Source organism: Polyodon spathula, chromosome 21, assembly GCF_017654505.1.
Source record: "Polyodon spathula isolate WHYD16114869_AA chromosome 21, ASM1765450v1, whole genome shotgun sequence".
NCBI lineage: Eukaryota > Metazoa > Chordata > Actinopteri > Acipenseriformes > Polyodontidae > Polyodon > Polyodon spathula.
The window spans coordinates 2,534,546-2,552,023 of record NC_054554.1 but is presented as its reverse complement, the minus strand read 5'-3'; the positions used below and the strand labels follow the sequence as shown (position 1 = coordinate 2,552,023).

At 42.3% G+C, this 17,478-nt stretch overlaps 2 protein-coding genes across 2 annotated transcripts; both read right to left on the bottom strand.

The window, feature by feature from the left end:
• Positions 1 to 1,596: 1,596 nt before the first annotated feature.
• Positions 1,597 to 9,339, bottom strand: LOC121296451 (homocysteine-responsive endoplasmic reticulum-resident ubiquitin-like domain member 1 protein). The gene is made up of 8 exons (XM_041222041.1): positions 8,892 to 9,339; positions 8,042 to 8,119; positions 7,746 to 7,823; positions 6,574 to 6,719; positions 6,010 to 6,123; positions 5,493 to 5,825; positions 3,511 to 3,634; positions 1,597 to 3,167 (listed from the first exon to the last, which is right to left on the bottom strand). The coding sequence occupies exons 1-8, from the start codon at positions 9,054 to 9,056 to the stop codon at positions 3,027 to 3,029; spliced, it is 1,179 nt and encodes a 392-aa protein (XP_041077975.1). The 5' UTR covers positions 9,057 to 9,339; the 3' UTR covers positions 1,597 to 3,026.
• Positions 9,340 to 11,541: 2,202 nt separating this feature from the next.
• slc12a3 (solute carrier family 12 member 3) lies at positions 11,542 to 16,039 on the bottom strand. The gene is given in 9 exon segments (XM_041222439.1): positions 11,542 to 12,020; positions 12,176 to 12,243; positions 12,816 to 12,833; positions 12,836 to 12,927; positions 13,211 to 13,256; positions 13,301 to 13,311; positions 13,673 to 13,755; positions 13,964 to 14,070; positions 14,158 to 16,039. Coding segments are annotated over 9 exon segments (687 nt in total). The 5' UTR covers positions 14,278 to 16,039; the 3' UTR covers positions 11,542 to 11,878.
• Between the last annotated feature and the right edge of the window lie 1,439 nt (positions 16,040 to 17,478).

The following is a 17,478-nucleotide window of genomic DNA, read 5'->3' as shown; positions in this document are numbered from 1 at the left end:
ACCAGTCTGGGTCTGCTGTACCCCTAAAACCACAGTATCCCAAGGAAACTGTGCCCAGCTACCTGCGTAGCTACCAAGATTCAGCGAAGAGGACAGAGCGGACGGGCGCTGTTTTGGATCCTATACCGAGGACTGAAGACTTTGTTGCAGCTGTTGTTGATTTTAATCGAGAATTGAAAGGTTTGTTGATTTTTGATCCAACGTGGGGTTGAAGACTTTGTTGCTGAGAGTTTTTGTACTGGACACTTCAACAGATTGAGTTTCCAAGCCAGCGGACCAAAAGTCTAAGCTTCAAGTAACCGTTGAGTATAATTCCAGTTGCATTTTCCTTTCATGGAACTAAATTAATTAATTGTAACACATTCACATATAATTGAACTGTTAATTACTTAGTTTGCACACTTTGCATGTGAAATAACGTTTAGTGAAACTTGAAGTAACTATAAGTAATCTACCTCATATTGTTGTATGAAGAATTTCTTTAAAAGTAAACTTGTCGTATCCTTAATCTGTATACCATTAATAAGCTTAATGTGATATATTCTAAGATTGTCTGCATCACCTCAGGTGTGTGTGTGTGTGTGTGTGTGTGTGCGTGCGTGCGTGCGTGCGTGCGTGCGTGAGAGAGAGAGAGAGAGAGAGAGAGAAAGTTACTAGCTAAGTCACAGCTTGCTTGAGCTTCTGCAGTGGCTGCTTTGTGTGTGAGGAGACAGGCGGTATCATATTTCAATTGCCTGCTAGCCAGCATGAATGCATTGAGAGTTTTTGACTTGGGTTTGGTGCTTAGATTAATTTCTGACTTTTCTGATTTCTGTTTAATATTTGTGTGCTTAAAAAAAAAAAAAATACAACTATTGATTAACCATTCCTTGCGTCTAGCGTGTGTGTTTGTTCATAGTAAATCCTTGATCTTTGTAACATGTCAATTAAACAACCCAGATAAACATTAAATGATCAATTATTGAATTGTTCCTACAGTATACCGGTTATTCTAAAAGGAATAACAGTATAGTTGTGCTGCCTTTTTAATGAAGTGTCTTCATCGTGAGGGTCTTTGCAGCCTGGTGTTTCACTGTTTGACTAGGCATCTTTCTCAGGGAAAGTAAACTGGAGCACTGCCAGCACTTGTGTTTGAACTCTGCTGAGTGATGTAACGATTGCGTGAGTATTGGCTGAGGTCCCTCAGGAAGATGATGCGACATCAAGGGAATTTGCTTGCATAAGATGATTGTAAACTGGAAATAAGGAAACACACAGTTCACAAGACAAAGCTTTATATATCCCCTTCAGTCACACATTTTTAAAACACATTTTTAGAAATTTTAAAACTGTGTGTGTGAACTCTATGGAGTGCAAAACATTGCCCAGCCATGACTTTGAAAAAATCAGATCTGAAAATAGATAAACAGAGAGGAAACTTAACATGGTACAATTGTGCACACAGTGACTGAATAGGATCAAAAGCTTTTTAAATTTCAAAATAGTTTCTTAATTTCAGCATTACTGTGCTGCAAGCGTATTGGAGTATAGGTAGGAGGTGTGCTTATTCTTCATGAATAAAGCCCACATTGAAAAAAACAAAAACAGGACACGGGATTGACGCAAAATGCATCTTTATTAATTAATAAAGCTTTCCACAAACATAGTGAATTTTTATATCAAGATCGCTCATAACGAAGAGCTGCATATAGGCGACAAACAACAGCTGACTCGCTGGTACCAGCTGACTGACGAGCAACAATTACCAGGAGCTGGGATTGCACTGCTTGTGTATATACTATATAGAGATAGACCAGAGCCCCTTTCATCCAAATCTCTCCAGATATAGATACACAGATACACACCTTCAGTTCGGACAAAGGGAGCCTTGCCATGATTATACAGAATATAATACAACTAACAGATCCAGCCTCTTTTTCAAAGAAAGAATTTATACAAAATGTACAGTTAAACTAATCCTTACTATAATTCTCCTACATATACAGCTAATAGTAAGAGAATGTATAGAGAGCACAGCAAAATATCAAGATTCTAGTCTTATTTACAACGTTGAAAGTTGCTGGAACAGAATTGCAGTACCGGTTATCTTTACAACTCTCCAGGTAACAGTGTAGAATTGCAGCTCTAGTAACACACTTGTCCTCGTTTGAAATGATAAAGACCCCTACAACACTGGTACTGGGGACCATTGGTTTCTAAGGACCGATTAAACTAGAAGACACTGCAGCTGGTACTGCAGCAAGCGCCCAAGCGTTTCTGCGCTATACTGAAGAGTTACACACAGCGCTCCCACCGTATCTCACACGTCTGGTTCATTCACGATTTGGCCCTGTTGACAGTACATTGCACAGCACAAGCAACGGACTGGACTCAAAGGGTCGTTCATTAATTCTTTTTTTTTTTTTTTTTTTTTATAAAAGATAGTGAAAGTGGGAGAGCTGTCTGTGTAATTGTACTTTTTACTGTCAATAAGGTTGATCAGTAAAAGATTTTTGAAGCTTGTTTACGATACTGAAGTGGTGTACTGACCTCAGACTGCAAAGTAGCACACACACAAAAAATAAAATAGAAAAAAAGAATTCTGTGGTGCTTTTACAGGGGTATAAATATGGCACAGAGATTTTACATTTCATCATAAAGTGCTGTGGTGATACTGTACACCAGTATTTATTTCCCAGTGTGCATATATTTACAGTATATACAGCTATACAATATACAATAAAGGTCTGAATGAAGGTCTGACAGGGCTGTTGTTTGCATGAATAAGAGTAGAATGGACTGTACTGTGAACTGACGATGGCATTCAATAGTATCTAATGTATAAAGTATCTAGCATCCCCAGAGTCCAGACTGCCTCATCACACATTGAGATCAGGTATAAAAATGGTGTGGAGGGTGAGCGATAGCCAGCTACATTGGAACCCCTGCCACTTACTGTGCCGTGCTGCCGACTGGTGGAGACGCCAGCGGAATACATATCGACATGCCTGTGGAATGCAGTTTACATCAGCCCACTGCTCTCCTCGTTAGTTTGCGATCGCTTGAGGTCCTTCGGGTACGAGAGAGGAAAAGAAGGTCTTGAAGAAGATCCAGGCTGTGATGACCACCGAGCGTCTCACGGGGAGCGGTGCCTCCGCCTGCCCTTGCTCCTCCCCAGACACGTCCTCCTGAGCACAAAAACAAAAAAACACTGCGGGGTCAGGATGGAAAATGGCAGGTGGGAACATTCATACACTGATAAGCGACTGAAGAACTTTTACTGTTAAGAGCAGTGTGAACACAGCAGCACCTTAAACTCTCCCACAGTTACCTGAATCTCTGTACTGCGGTTCAGCATGCAGTGTGTGTGTGTGTGTGTGTGTGTTTGAGATGGAGCAAAACTGAACCTGTTATCTTTCCACATGGATCATCAAGACTATAAACGCATGTTTTCATACAGAACAGAAGTGGTATTGCAGGGCGACAGACCTGTGAGAGGTATAGTCACTCAGTAAATGCAGCAGCTCTTACCGGAGCGTCGTTGCGGTTTTGGTTTTCCTGGTTTTGGATGTCTTCAGCTGCCCGCGCTGGGACCGGATTGTTGGGAACCGGTCGTGCGGGTCTCTGTCTGAACGGAAACCAACCGGCAGTGTACCTGCAAAACACCAAAAAACAACTAGAATCAGAAGTGCGCAGGTAACAAGTTCAGGTGTGTCACATTAAACTCCTAGCAAAACCAGGTGTGGACCAAACGGCTGTCTTCTTTCCATCCCTGGTGTAATTTTACCATCATCAATAAAGGGTTTTCACAGCTTCATTCTCTTGCTGCCACCACTATTTCAGTTTCTACCTTGTCAACAAAAAATCCTGCAACGTTAACAGCACACAGGGAAATTACATTTTGCCCAAAGCACTGACCAAACACACAGACCCGACACAGCCCAGGCCAGGGAAGCGCACATGTGTTGGTTTTTACCTGTTTAACCCTCTTCAGTCTGCAAGTCTTTAAGACTCCTGGAGATGGTTTGTTTTTCTATGAGAGCAAAGCTGATCTTTCTCACACCATTATAAATCACTACAAGAAGCAGGAAAGGGTTACGAACACTGGCAGGGGTTAGGAATCTATGAAATGAAATGCTATGAAAATCGGTTTCTTATTTCCTTCCCCGAACATGCATTCTTGGATCTAAAGCAGCTGTGCTCATAACACAGCCCCTGGCTTCCTTAGGCACGGCCTCCCTGCTACATCCTGGTAACCCTGCTGTTTAACTTACACAATTTTAACCAGCCAGTGTTTCAGAAGTGTGCGTTTGTGACCTACGTGCTGGAGGAGTGGCTCGAGCGACCTTTGTAATAGGAAAGTGTGTCATCTGCAATGCTTGGAGAATAAAGGGGATAAAAGTACAGTATCTCTCGAATTAATTGTTATTGATCTAAACGGTTAAGATTTTAAAAACTTATCCTTTTAGAAACTACCTCGAGAAGCCAGCAGTGAGAAACACCAAAAGCTGCAAAGTGTCAGAACAACAGCACCCTTTAGAAAACATCTTTATAGAGGAATGTTCATCGTCAAGTTCCCTCTAACAGCCAAGAAGTAAAAGTGAGCTTCAACTGCAGGCTTTAAAAGTCTGTTGCAACAAACATCACAATGTCGGTTTTGATTGAGTTTTACAGGGAAGAGTTTCTAATGAGGAAATCAGAGTGCCTCCTGGTGGCTGTGTTTTCAGTTCTTTCTGCTTGCTCTACAGGCAGCTCACATTCTGCTCTCTGCAGCACCACGAGTTCCTCGCTCGTGTTTCAAAACAGGTGTGAGCTGCTCTGTTCAACATGACTGGAAACACTTAGTAGAAATGAACTGCAAAAAAGAATGCACAATACTCCAGCCCAAAAAATAAAAAAAAAAGGTTCTCCAAACAAGTTATTTTAAGATCTGACCTGTATGATTCCCCTGTCTATATAATCCTAAAACTGCACTTTTAAATTAAGCCTCCTGTGTGAGCATTCATGCAACAAGCATTTGTTTCCCCATCAATATGCAATGCAAACCCTTGACGAGACAGCTTTAGCTCCCTTTAGCTGTGATGTCAATACGCAGTTGTGCACAGAAGAGGACTGATACGCAGACACACTAGAACTGAGCAGCAAGTCCTGAGCAGCTCTCACCTTTAGAAAAGTGTCCCATAGTAAAAGCACAGCAATGTGCAAGCCTGTCAAGTCATTTGAAGCTGCTTATTTTATTCCAATTTTATTCATGTTTTTTTTTTCTTATTAGACTGTTTAATTGTTCTATTTTTTCAGACTTTTTATCTTAGCTTTTTTTCTAATTTTACAATTAAAAAACACATTTTTAAATCTACTTTTTATTTCTGTTTTATTAAATTTTGTACTACACTGTTTTTAATTCCTGGCTTAATTGTTCATTTTGTGCGTGCGTGCGTGTGTGAGAGAATCGCTTTGGGATCCTTGTGTTGAAAGGTGCTATAGAAATCTGAAGTGGACTGGACTGTACTTACAAGTACAGGACCATCAGGGCGCTCATGACCATCACGAAGCGGCTCACGGAGGAGTAGAAGTACAGGATGCTGAGGAAGACGGAGAAGCGAGAGGCAGTGTAGAGCCAGTCCAGCCAGTCCCGATTCAGCTCCTCCTCCTCCTCCATCACCGGCCCGCCCTGGGCGTTCATGCGCAGGTTCTGATTGGCTCCTGGGTTGACGGGCGCGGGCTGCGCGATGTTCTGGTTGACGGGGGCCTGGTCAGCCAGGGCGGGGGCACCGGGGGGCACCACGGGCAGAGACTGGGGGCTGGGGGCTGGAGGGGAGGCGGTGGCAGCTGCAAGAGCAGCCTGGCTGCAATTCAACACAAACAAGCACACTGATAACCTGGATCCCATAGTCATTGCTTTATATTGTACAGAAACAGGGCTGCCCAGAAAGACAAGCTCTATAGCCATATATAGCCCAGCAGTATTGCGTGTTTGCTCTCGATCCTAGTACTGCACTGTGCATTCTGTTAAACGGGAGGTCTACTTACTAATGCATGTAGTACTGCCGTGCATATATCTGCTGGAGCCAGAGAAGCTGCTGTGGGTTGTACATGGAATACGCTGCAAAGCCAGGATGTGACTGCTGATCTCCTCCTGTGTGCCTGACAGGAAACAGAATCCATGTTAGAGTCTGCGACAGCTCAGAAACACTCCAGAATTCTGAACCCTGCACTCTAGAACCCAACACCAACACTCTAGAATAGAGGAACTCTTGCCCACCTGAAAATATTGCATGGCAGAGTGGGCACTGCTGTCTGTTTTGTTGAGCCCTCCGCAGTATAAAATCACAAAGATCCTATTCTCATAAAACCCAATTACAGTTTACTATTCCCAAACCTCTATACTGGCTGAAAATATTAGCATTGGAAAGCTGGCAATATAAAAGAACCTAAATCAAACGAAACGGTTCATAATATAAACATTATATTTTAATAACGAATCGTGACTGAAAACATTGACTAAAGGGAAGCGGCTACGCAAAATGAAGCACTAGGTATTCATTCCCTCTGTAACAGTAGCATCATATACAGTATCAGTACTGGGCTCCTCACAGCGCTGGGGGTGTCCAGGCAGCAGCTCCATTCTGCAGGTTTCCTCTGTGTCTCAATCCGTCTCCTGCAGCTGGAGGGGACGCAGCTCCTACAGCCTGGCTGGGAGTGCGAGGGGCAGAGTCCACACCCGGATTCCTTTCTGTAAGCTGAACAAAATGCAACAACCGGCTCGTCAAGAGGGGTCACTGCTATCAGTGAAACACTGAGGACTTGAGTCACTTCATTGTGGAACTGAATATCTTTCTGTTTAACTAACACCCTTTGAAAAAAGGCAGACCTGCGCAAGTAGTCTGATATCGTACTGGGTGGTTTGGGGTCCCTTGTGATTTAAGCAAAGTTTGAGCGCATAAAAAATAAATACATTTTAAAAAATGGTATTAAATGATATCAAAAACACTGAAAGCTTGTTTTGTTTGTTTTGTTATTTCTTGAGCTCAAGACGGTCATGCTACACCACTTGCCACTCTTCAATCATACTACTGTGCGTACAAAATCATGACCTGAAACCAGCCAGTTCTATATTTGAATATTATTGCTTTCAGATGCATCCCTTTATAAACAACATGATGCAAATTCCGTGGATGGAAACTTCTGCTGCGTATCTCGAAAACAAACAGGAACTGCAGCACCCTGCAGACTAAACAAACAGAACCCTGTTTCATCACCCAACCTCCAAGGGCACGTCTGCTGTGCCCTTTGTGAGTTTTTTTTTTTTATGATTCTAGCCAACTGTTTATAAAACAAGAAGTTCATGATACTGGTGTCCTTGCACACAGCCTGGGGAATGCAGCTTGCTGAACAGGTTTTGCAGTGTGGGAGCAACACATCAGCTGTCAGAAAGAACAATGCACTTTCTATCCATACGAACGCATACGAAAAAGAGTTTGCATTTTACTTCAGTAAAACAAAGAAGGTTTAATTCACTTTCCAAAAATGAAACAACCTCTTGGTTTTCAACAGTGTTACTTTACAGAATCAGTAAATTGGACACACCTTATTTGTCATGTTCAATTTTACAGTTAAAAAAGAATATGGTTTAGGAGATTCAATGTCAAATCTTAAAGCTATGTAAGAGTTATATCAACTTTATAAAACATTTAGAAAGTCCATCAAATACTGGTTTTTGTTTTGCACACAGCAATGTGTGTATGAACAGGTGCACATTTCAATACCTTGGCTTGTGCGGGCTGATGCAAATCCAAGGGGGGCTTAAAGCTGCACACCAAGTGGAGAGTAGGCTGCGTGTCAGACTGTGAAAACATTGACATTAAAAAAAGGGTCAGATATCATTCCAGCTCTCTGTTCCACAATGTGCAGTGTTTGGTCCCCTGATACGATTCATTTCTTAGGCAAATGCATCTAGCTGGAATCTTCGCAATGAATGCCAGTTTCAGATAAAGCAGTACATTGTTAATATTACTTATGGCTACAAAATGAATTGTTCTTTACAGAAAAGCTCCCAGCTTACCATACGAAAGACGTCCTTCATTTGCAGATGGTCTGGCAGGAGTTTCCCTGAATAGATCAGCCTTTGGTCTTTTTCAGGCTAGCAGAGAAACAACACAGGTGTACAAAGAGATCATCAGATTAACGCGAATGCATCACACATCCTCAAGGGTAACAGGATATAACCCAACTCCCTCAGGCATTTGGGTATGGCGTTTCCTACAATGCCTGTTTTAACATATAAAGCCTGTCTTGTACTGACTATTGTAAACCTTACGGGGTTAAACACCGTGCAAATACCTTTACAGTCCAGCGTCCAAACAAGAAATGAGGTTTGTTGATAATTTCACGCATACTGACATTTCAAACGAAACCCTATGACGCAAGCATCGCTTTCTTCCACTTTATTAAATACGTTCTGTTGCCGGGACCGTAGTTGTGGAACTTTCTTTACTGTTCTTTATAAGTGTTCTTGTCTGTAATGTGATATTTTGCAACAACTATAAATCGCCGTGGATAAGGGCCCCTGCTGAGACATAAATAATAACAAAACTTAGCTGACACTCTGTGCAGGCAGACGCGGGGAAAACATGAAATACCAAATCAGATATACGAAATATTAATGCTGGCTTATTACAGTGACTGTAAACGTTATGGGTTTCGATTTATACATGATCGAGAGTTAACTGCACATACTTCAGAACATGTTTGCAATATAAGACTGAATGCATGTCATTATATAATACAGACATTTACATTTAAAACCAAAAATGTTAAAATATTTACCCAGGAGAGCCTGGATCAAACGTTGTCCTTAGTTATCGAAACAGCTGGGCTGTGTTTACGGCAGGCCTTGCTCTGTGTACACTTACCGGGTGGCTGGGGTAGATCCGCGTTAAATGCGTCTTCAGCTCCTTCACGGTCCAAGTCAGCAGCACTCCCCGCACGGTCTGGTCCTCGATCGCTTGATTGGGGGTTTTGATCGTCACCGTCAAAGCCTCGTTTTCTGGCTCTGCGGGGTTTGATGGAAGCTCCATGATCTTTTTTCTTTTTTTTTTTATAATTCTTGTAGAGAAAAGTTCACTTCGCCCTCGTCGTTGTGTTTACGTTTTTTCTTCCACCCAAAAGGTGCATAACAAAATAACCAACGGATTCCAACACGCCTGGGTCTCCTGCACAACGGAGTCAACAGCTTTAGATATATTTTAATAACAACAGCAACGTTCAAAGACTCGCTCACGGTTATATAATTTTATAAACCCTAAACGCAACAGTGCGTATGTGTAAGTTTTCCGTCCAGGAAGTTTCGTTAATGTAATCAAATAAGGATGTTTCTAAAAGGCAGTTGGCGGCTTGTGATTGGCTAGACTGTAAACTGAATTGTCACGCTGCGGCATCACTGCCTGGCGCTGGGCACAGCAGCGGCGGACGGGCTGCGAGCGAGGTGTGATGCAATGTGTTGCACAAGTTGAGCAAACTGGGTTTGCACTGACAGTGCGGTTTCAAATTGGTATTCATTTCTTTTCTAATTTAACCACAAACTAGAGTTAATACAGTAAATTAGCTGTCTAATCTCGTATAAACCGAGGTGCAGTGTTTTGGTTGCCCGCACGCCACAAATGTATGCATTTTACTGCTGAAGCACGTAACTGGTAAGGAGTCAGACTAACTGAACAACCCACCCTGCTATTATTATTTATTGCATTATTCGTACAGGGTTTTTTATACAAAAGTATCGCAAAGCACGTACAGTACACAGCAGGAAAGAAGAACAAACCACAATACATTTGTATAGCACCTTAATTGTTTCTTGCAAGTTCAATTTATATAAAATTATATGGATATGTGCCAGCAGAGATGGGGTAGGAAAAAAAGCCATGAAACAGTCTTTAAACATATTATTTTTAAAGGAAAATCTGGAGGATAGTTTATGCCAAAGTTAAAAATAAATGCATGTATATATCTGTGTGTGTATTTATTATTTTCTATATTTATTTCGAACTGTATTTATTTTTAATCTTGGTATAAAATATGCTCTATAAAAAAACAACAGCTATGTTACAAAACTAGTAATCCGTGTATCCTTTCTTTCGGTGGATAAATATGGCCTTTGCTTGGTTTTTTGCTCCACGCATTTGCACGTTTGAAATGGATTAGCTTCGAAATAAATTATTCAGAAAGCTTAATTGACTTTTATTCATGTTTTTTTTGTTAGATCTGATTTTAAAATCTCATGACAAACACACCCTCTTGCACCTTCTGCATTGACATACATACACTCTCTAGCACCTTCTGCATTGACACACACACACCCTCTAGCACCTTCTGCATTGACATACACTCACCCTTTGGAAAAAGCCTCTCTCTCTCTGAGATCACCCAAGCTTGGCCTCTCTGTTTACAGCTAACATGTACTAATATCTTTTCAGACTAATAGGTCTGTTTTAATGCTTGGCTACCTGGAGGCGAGTTTCTGGTTCTCTGTATCAGATCCCATCAGAACAGTAATTACTAGACACACAAGTTAACACACTTCATTAAGTACCCACAAGGCAGTGCCCCAGCACCAGCAGCACACATTGAAACACACAGGAGGCTTTTTCTGTTCCGTGTGGCCAGCCTCACCTTGCTCAAGCTGTGTGTGTGTGTGTGAATCTGCTTTGACGAAGGTGCAGGTCGGTGCCAGTCACGAGGAGTTGCTTTTTCACACCAGGTCCCTAATTACTTGACCGAAGTCCAATTCAGGGTCTGGTAGGAGCAAAGCTGTGCGCTTCTCTCAATTCAGTAATGACAGGGTGGTCTGTTTTAATGATAATTCTAAACTGTGAAAGATCTTAATAGCGCTGCTCACAGCAGGGGTGGCTGCGTCTATCCAGAATGAATGAGGGGTGTAGAGCCGAGGAAGGAGACCTGCTCTGTAGATGAGGGTGGAGAGATGGGTTGAGAACCAGTTGTGAGTGATGATGGAGCGGGATGAGTCGATGAACAGGGGATCTGAGGGGAGGGCCACAAACTGGGAGAGCAAGAGCCACAACACCTGCCCAAGATCGACAGGTCATTTTGCAGCATCTTCGTGATATCAATTGTTAATCAGCACAAAAAAAAGTCACTGTACCTGCTTTAAAACAGAGCTTGTCATTTTTCGATCACATCTAGTGAATTTTATCCAAATATAAGTGATACGTTTCTTTTGATGCTGAAATATGTGATGTTTCTTTTGATGCTCAGTATATTTTATTATACAAATGTGATTATTCAAATTGTATTTAAATAAACCACCTACAGCTCTAACCTCTTCTGTACCTTTCCCCTCATGCAACACTGCTGACAATGCAGCAGATAGATGTTGCTGTGTAACATCAAAGCCCACTGGGCTGCTTCCCTGTGCAAGCTGCTGCATTATCCACCAGAAAGTGCAACTGAGGCATGATAATTCATTTCCTATGTGAAGAGACACGGAAGGGCAAGTGCTGTGAAATGGTACAAAGGAGAGTCACACTTTAACTTTACAACCAACTCAACGTCTGCAATTTATTGGAGCCTGCGTCAATAGTGTGTGGCAGATACAGTACTTCTCAGGGCGATTCCTCAGTGCTGTAAAACCCTACAATAAAACCCTGCCTGCCAGCTATGGGTTTGATCAAATCAACCCGCAGACAAACATGCCTTGACAAATCGTTCACCTGTCGGTCCAAATTTCATTCAAGTTTTTATTTTTATTTAAACAGCTGAATTGTAGTTTCACTTGTACACTTTACAGTTTGACGTCACTGTTGCTGCTGTGTTAAGGTAAGGGTGTATCACTGAATGAGGGTCTGTGCGAGTATGTTGAAGGAGTGCTGCAGTGTGACCGTCCGTGTTACTGGCAGTAGATGGTGAGGACGCTCTCTTGGTTTCCTCGGATCAGCATGACCGGGGGTCTCAGATTCTGGGACAGGGTCTCCAGCCAGGCCATGTAGAGGGAGCTGGGGCACTCACCCCTCCTGCCGATGGGCATAGTCCTGCACAAGAAAACATTGTGGTTGATTTAGAAAACACGCGTGCTACCATACACCCATGCAAATAAATACCATGCACATCCATGGAACCCTGCTGGAGAGCCAAGACAATGCCATCTTCAAGAGGTCAGAGGTGTGCCTCTGCTGTTTCTACTTACATGACGATAAGGGCTGCGTCACGCGAGTTATCCAGCAAGATTTCGTTCAGTCTGATTTGTCGAAGCGACTGCACAGAAAATGAACAAATAATATTGGGGCCTTGTTCACAAAATTTGTTTCAAGGAATGCTATGTTAAAGCATTCTGATTAATTCAGTCAGTTCATGAAACTGTTTTTTTTTTCAACTGGTTTACAAAGGGTTTGTTAATTTATTATAATTATATAAAGCACTATTTAACCTAAGAGAATGAGAAACATTCTTGCTGAGACTATCAGCCCACACTCTGATTGATCCCTGGAGCCAGCATCGCTGCCGTTGTGTGTGCTGATGCACCAGGGAGGCTGCAAATAGGCTGCTCCCTGGAGCCATCATTGCACTTCAGCCATCAACAGCTGGCCAATAGGAAGTCCTCGTTACCTGGCGGAAAAGCACTCAAGGCTCATATATTACAGTAAAGCTGCGTCTTGGTTGGCTACGTCTCCCCACCACTAAAATTTTACCTTGGCGAAAGCCAAGTCCAATATTAACATGAAGTAAATAACGTCTACTCTCAAGTAATGAAAATGGAGAAACAGCACAAAGCTGTGGAGATGCTGTGCAAGTCTGGGGCGTTCAACCCCACACTCAGAGACACTCACGCTTTCCGCTCCTCGTCCATTCTGTTGAGCTGGCCTGCCACGAACACTCGCACCTTGCAGTTCCTCCAGTGCTTCTTGCACGTCAGCAGGTAGGGAATAAGGAGAGTCAGACCTGCGGGCAGCAGCAAGGGCAGTTTACAGAGGGGACACTGGCCGTCTCCACACAGAACCGTGCAAATACACAGTATGGCTGAGCAATTAGAAACTTGTAAATCATGCACAAGGAATCGACCAATCACGGTAAAGGATTTGCAGAAATTCCAGTCGATTTTCTGTTGTGTATACAGCAGGTGTGGGATCCAGTGTCTAGATCACATCCGCATTCTAAAGTGTGTCTTTGGGATAAAAGCGCTATGGGCTTGGGTGCTTCCCAGTTGAAGTTTTTTTATTTATACCTCCATCGTCGAACAGCCAGCAAATATCGATTGTCTTCTTGCCCTGCTAGACTGGAACACAGTGGTGGTTTGCTGCTTGGCAAATATGGCCTCTGGATCCACTGAAATGAGACCAATTTTTTTTTTTTTTAGTTACCCATCCTAATTCTGTTTTTAAAATTATATTACTGGAATTTTTCCCCAAAGTGCTTTTTTCACAGCTCAAGTTAACTGAATTGAATCCTATGGTTCACTTTACTGAAAATCCATCCACTCTGGTAAATGCATTTATCAGCATGTTAAATGGGGTGAGGTGACGTGTCCAGACTATTGAGATTGCAAAGACTTTCTGCCATTTGCACACGCCCGAAGACTAGTACCTATGGGGCAGGTTCAATAAAAAAAAATAATGTTTTTTTAATAGATATTTTGCAAAGTAACTGAATTTTTTGGAAGTGGCCCCCTCCTTTACTCATAACTCACCGTGCGCTTGCATCGTTTGAGATATGTCCAGCCCTTCTTTCATACGCAATAAACAGATTCCATAATTGAAGTCAAAGGCGTCACTGGAAAAAGGAAACACAAGCATCGATAGAAGCAATCAGAGCAGCTGCCCTGTTTGAGAGGTCAGAAGCAGAGATTATCGCTGTGTTCCCTCTTGAACCATCGAGGGGCAGCCAAGCATGTGTGGTTAAGGGCCATCTCTTATCTGTGACTGAATCCACAGTTTCTCCCAGGTACGTTCTTTCTCCCTCTCCCAATTCTTTCACTTACTGGATAATGCCAATGTAGTTTTCCATGTTGCTGGGGTTATCTGATTTCCAGTTGTTTGTAAACCCCATTACCAGAATGTTAGGTTTCATTCTTCCGAGACCTGAAGCCTAAGGGGAATATGTTAGTCCACTGTTAGCACAGGAAGCAGAGTTCATTGAATGCCTTCATTTAAAGAGGCAGAGAGGCGTGCTTACCTGCATGAGGATTTGAACTCCGCTGCGTAAGTCGTCTGCGACGATGCCGGTGTAGAAGGACTTGCTCTTCCGCTTGTTTTGCCACTTCACATGGCTATCTGCACGGCTCAGCTCCGGCATCTTCTGCTTATGAGGACCCTGCCATTTAAAACAAGAACCCATCTTACTTGTTTTACCTCATTGAGTGCCACTGTTCTCATCTGAGGACAGGCTACTACTTTGTAATGTTCTGGAGCATTTTTAACTGGCAGCATCTAACTGTTTTAATTTTCTCTTGAACTACATTGTTACGATGACGCACTCTGATTTTGTCAACCACAAAAGTCTGAATGCAATGCATCAAATGACATAAACACAGCTTGTGCTCTAAAAATTAAATGGATTTGGTACTTCTTTGGGATTATTTCCAGTGGATGACTTCATTTACATGTGAAACTACTCGGCCCAGCCTCTTTCTGGGCACCCCCATTGTAATGAATGGACAGGCAGGAATAACCCTCTCAAGGAGGCAATTACATCATGGGTCAGGATTCTGGGAGTGTTCCAGGGATGTGTAACACAACACTTGAAATCCAGACCCTGAGCAAGCCCTGGTTAGGGTTAATTAAGCAGCTAATAAGCATAAACTCAAGCTGTCCTCGGTCCCCACGAGGTTACCTGCTGTGCCCAAACTGCGGGTCCACCGTAACTCCGCGCGATGGAAGGTCAGCTATGCCGGCTTTCAGTGCTGATAGAGTGGAATGGTAAACTATTACAAGATCAGGTCATTTTATACAGCGGTAAACCGGCATTACCATACAAGACAGTGCCCTGCGGTTAGATGTGATAAGTTTCCATGCGAGATAAAAATAAAATAAAAAAAGTACCCCTTTAAGGTATCTAAGTACCTGCACTGTGCAAATTGCAGTCACGCGTTAAGGGTATAGTTTTTTTTCCATGGTTACATAAACGCAACGAAGTAACCGTACGGTGCATTTTTGTTTATTAAAAAAAATCCCGTTTTTCAGTACCACTCCACGAACTGCGTGGCTGTTGAGAGCGGTAGGTGCCCGTCCCGTTGCTATAATGTGAACTGTGAAACAGGTTTCAATCCAGCTGACAGACGCCTTGAAGCTCTCTATAAAACACCCATTGGCTTTTCATTAGCCCTGCCATGCGCTGGCGACTTAGTCACCCTAATACAGCCAGCATTACCTAATTCACAATCCTACCTTCGTGCTGAACTGCTCAGAGGCTGCCAAGGGAAGCGTACATTTTGAGATACACTGCACAACATTTTAAAAATAACTTGAGTCAAATTAGTGAAAATTAAATGCAGCCAGATATCTCTGGATCTTGCGACTACATATCAGATGTAGCCAGGTGCCAAAAATCAAGCAGTTGGACGAGTTTCCAGTTAACAATTAATATTACTGCATCACGGTCCCAGCTTGGGTCAGAACATTAATTCTTCTGCACTAAAGCAGGGACTTTTAATTCATTGAAAATAAGCTAGAGTCATTAAACATGTATTAAAACAACCCTCGTCGCGATGAACCACAACTCGAAGTCAGTCATCGTTTCAATGGAGCCTGTTTGATTTCAACATCAACGTCGTGGGCAGTTTGAAATGGTTTTCACAACTGGATACTGGGCAGTGTACAACTGCATCAACCAAATCAAACCAGATACAACATTAGCGCATAGTTATTTTTTATTTAAAAAACATGTTTTCAAATAGTTGGAAATGAGTGAGCATAAAAACCGACATTGTTTTCAGTGTTGACCGTGCCACGCATGCTCCAGTGTCCAGGGTTTCCAGCCCTCTGATGATGGTAATGGTATGATGCGACCCTGGTGTTGTGAAATAGCCGGACTGGAGCAGGTGCGTTTCGGCGGCCTGATTCACAACACCAGCTGCGGCAACGATACCTCGTCTCGGGCTCTCTGTCTCAGGCGAGATCCTCCGAACAGACTGCGGCAAGATGCACGCAGAGTCGTCCAGAAATGAAAACTCTCAATCATAAAATGCGTAGAGATTAAAATACATTCCTTAACCCAATCTAGACATTGCAAAATCACTTCTGCATCCTCATGCCGTCACCGCGTTTATAATTGCACCTCGCTAAATTTCCTTTCTATGTATGTATTCTATAATGCATGTTTTTTTTTCGTGACCTCATGATAACCCTACCCCTTCCTTTAAAAATGTCAAAAATATTGTTAACTTTAACCTTGTTTCGTATGAGGTATCCCCCCTTCATTAAAGTATGCACACACCCCCTCCCCACCCCTTTAACTGCACGTGTTTTACCAAGCCTTGTATAAACCAAACCGTTGCGCGTCTTCTGTTCATTGCGTCCTGTAAGTAAAAACTCGGAAAGGTTGAACAAAACTCATATTACAGCACCGCCACCTGCTGGTAAAAGAGCCGAACGACAAGTTTAAAAACGGCATTTCATTTGCATTTGGTTCTAGATATGGAAGAATCTTCGGATTAGATTTCTTGTTTAAACCATCATATTGCACGTTTCTTTTAAACATACATTACCGCTTAATACTGTCTGGACAGTACACACGATCAACAAAAAAAAACGACTTTAAACAAAGTTTGATGGTATTTGAGGATTTGGTTTTACATCCAAATGCAAAATACAGTTTCTGCTTTCTTGAGGGAGAAACAAAGAAAGAAAGAAAACAAACAAACACACGCTTATAAGAGGCAAGTTATGAAGTACAGGATAAACACTGGAAATCTAAAGACCAGTCTTAGGAGAGTAATCCAAAGAAGTAACTGTGGAATAAGATAAGTTAAAAGGAAACTTAGCAAGAATAAAAATGCAGAGAAACATCCAATTAGATTCGCCAGAAAAAAAAAAAAAAAAAGTTAAAGTAGGTCCCAGGAGAGAGAATGAGGAAATCAAACAAGAGCAGGAAAACTAGCAGGGGGTTTCTAACGCCTCTCCCTGGTTAATGCACAGCTTGTGCATTCTCTAGAAATAGCCAGTTTCAAGATCAGAAGACTGTTCATTCAGCCCCACGTCACAGTGGAACACAGAACACTCGGTAATTGCTTGAGAACAGGACTGTTTCAATATTATTTACCCTCCAGGGCCAGGCTTTTGAAACACCTTGTACCAGCACTCCAGCCACTAGAATCACAGCTGTTACACTGAAGCTGAAGTTGGATCCTGTGGGATGCTTTGTTAATGAAAAGAAAGTTTGTACAGTAACAAGTAATTGCAGAACAGCTTCAGAGTATTGAAAGAACTGTTAAGAAAATAAAAAAAAAAAAAAAAAAAAAAAAAAATCAGGGACATAAAGTACGACAGGTGGTCGAGA

Excerpts from the sequence above, each read along its gene's own strand:
- LOC121296451 (XM_041222041.1), bottom strand. The coding sequence starts at position 9,056 with ATGGAGCTTCCATCAAACCCCGCAGAGCCAGAAAACGAGGCTTTGACG. Across the intron at positions 7,824-8,041 it reads TGAAGGACGTCTTTCGTATG|TCTGACACGCAGCCTACTCT; the intron begins GTAAGCTGGGAG and ends ATGTTTTCACAG. Across the intron at positions 3,168-3,510 it reads AAAACCGCAACGACGCTCCG|GAGGACGTGTCTGGGGAGGA; the intron begins GTAAGAGCTGCT and ends TTTTGTGCTCAG.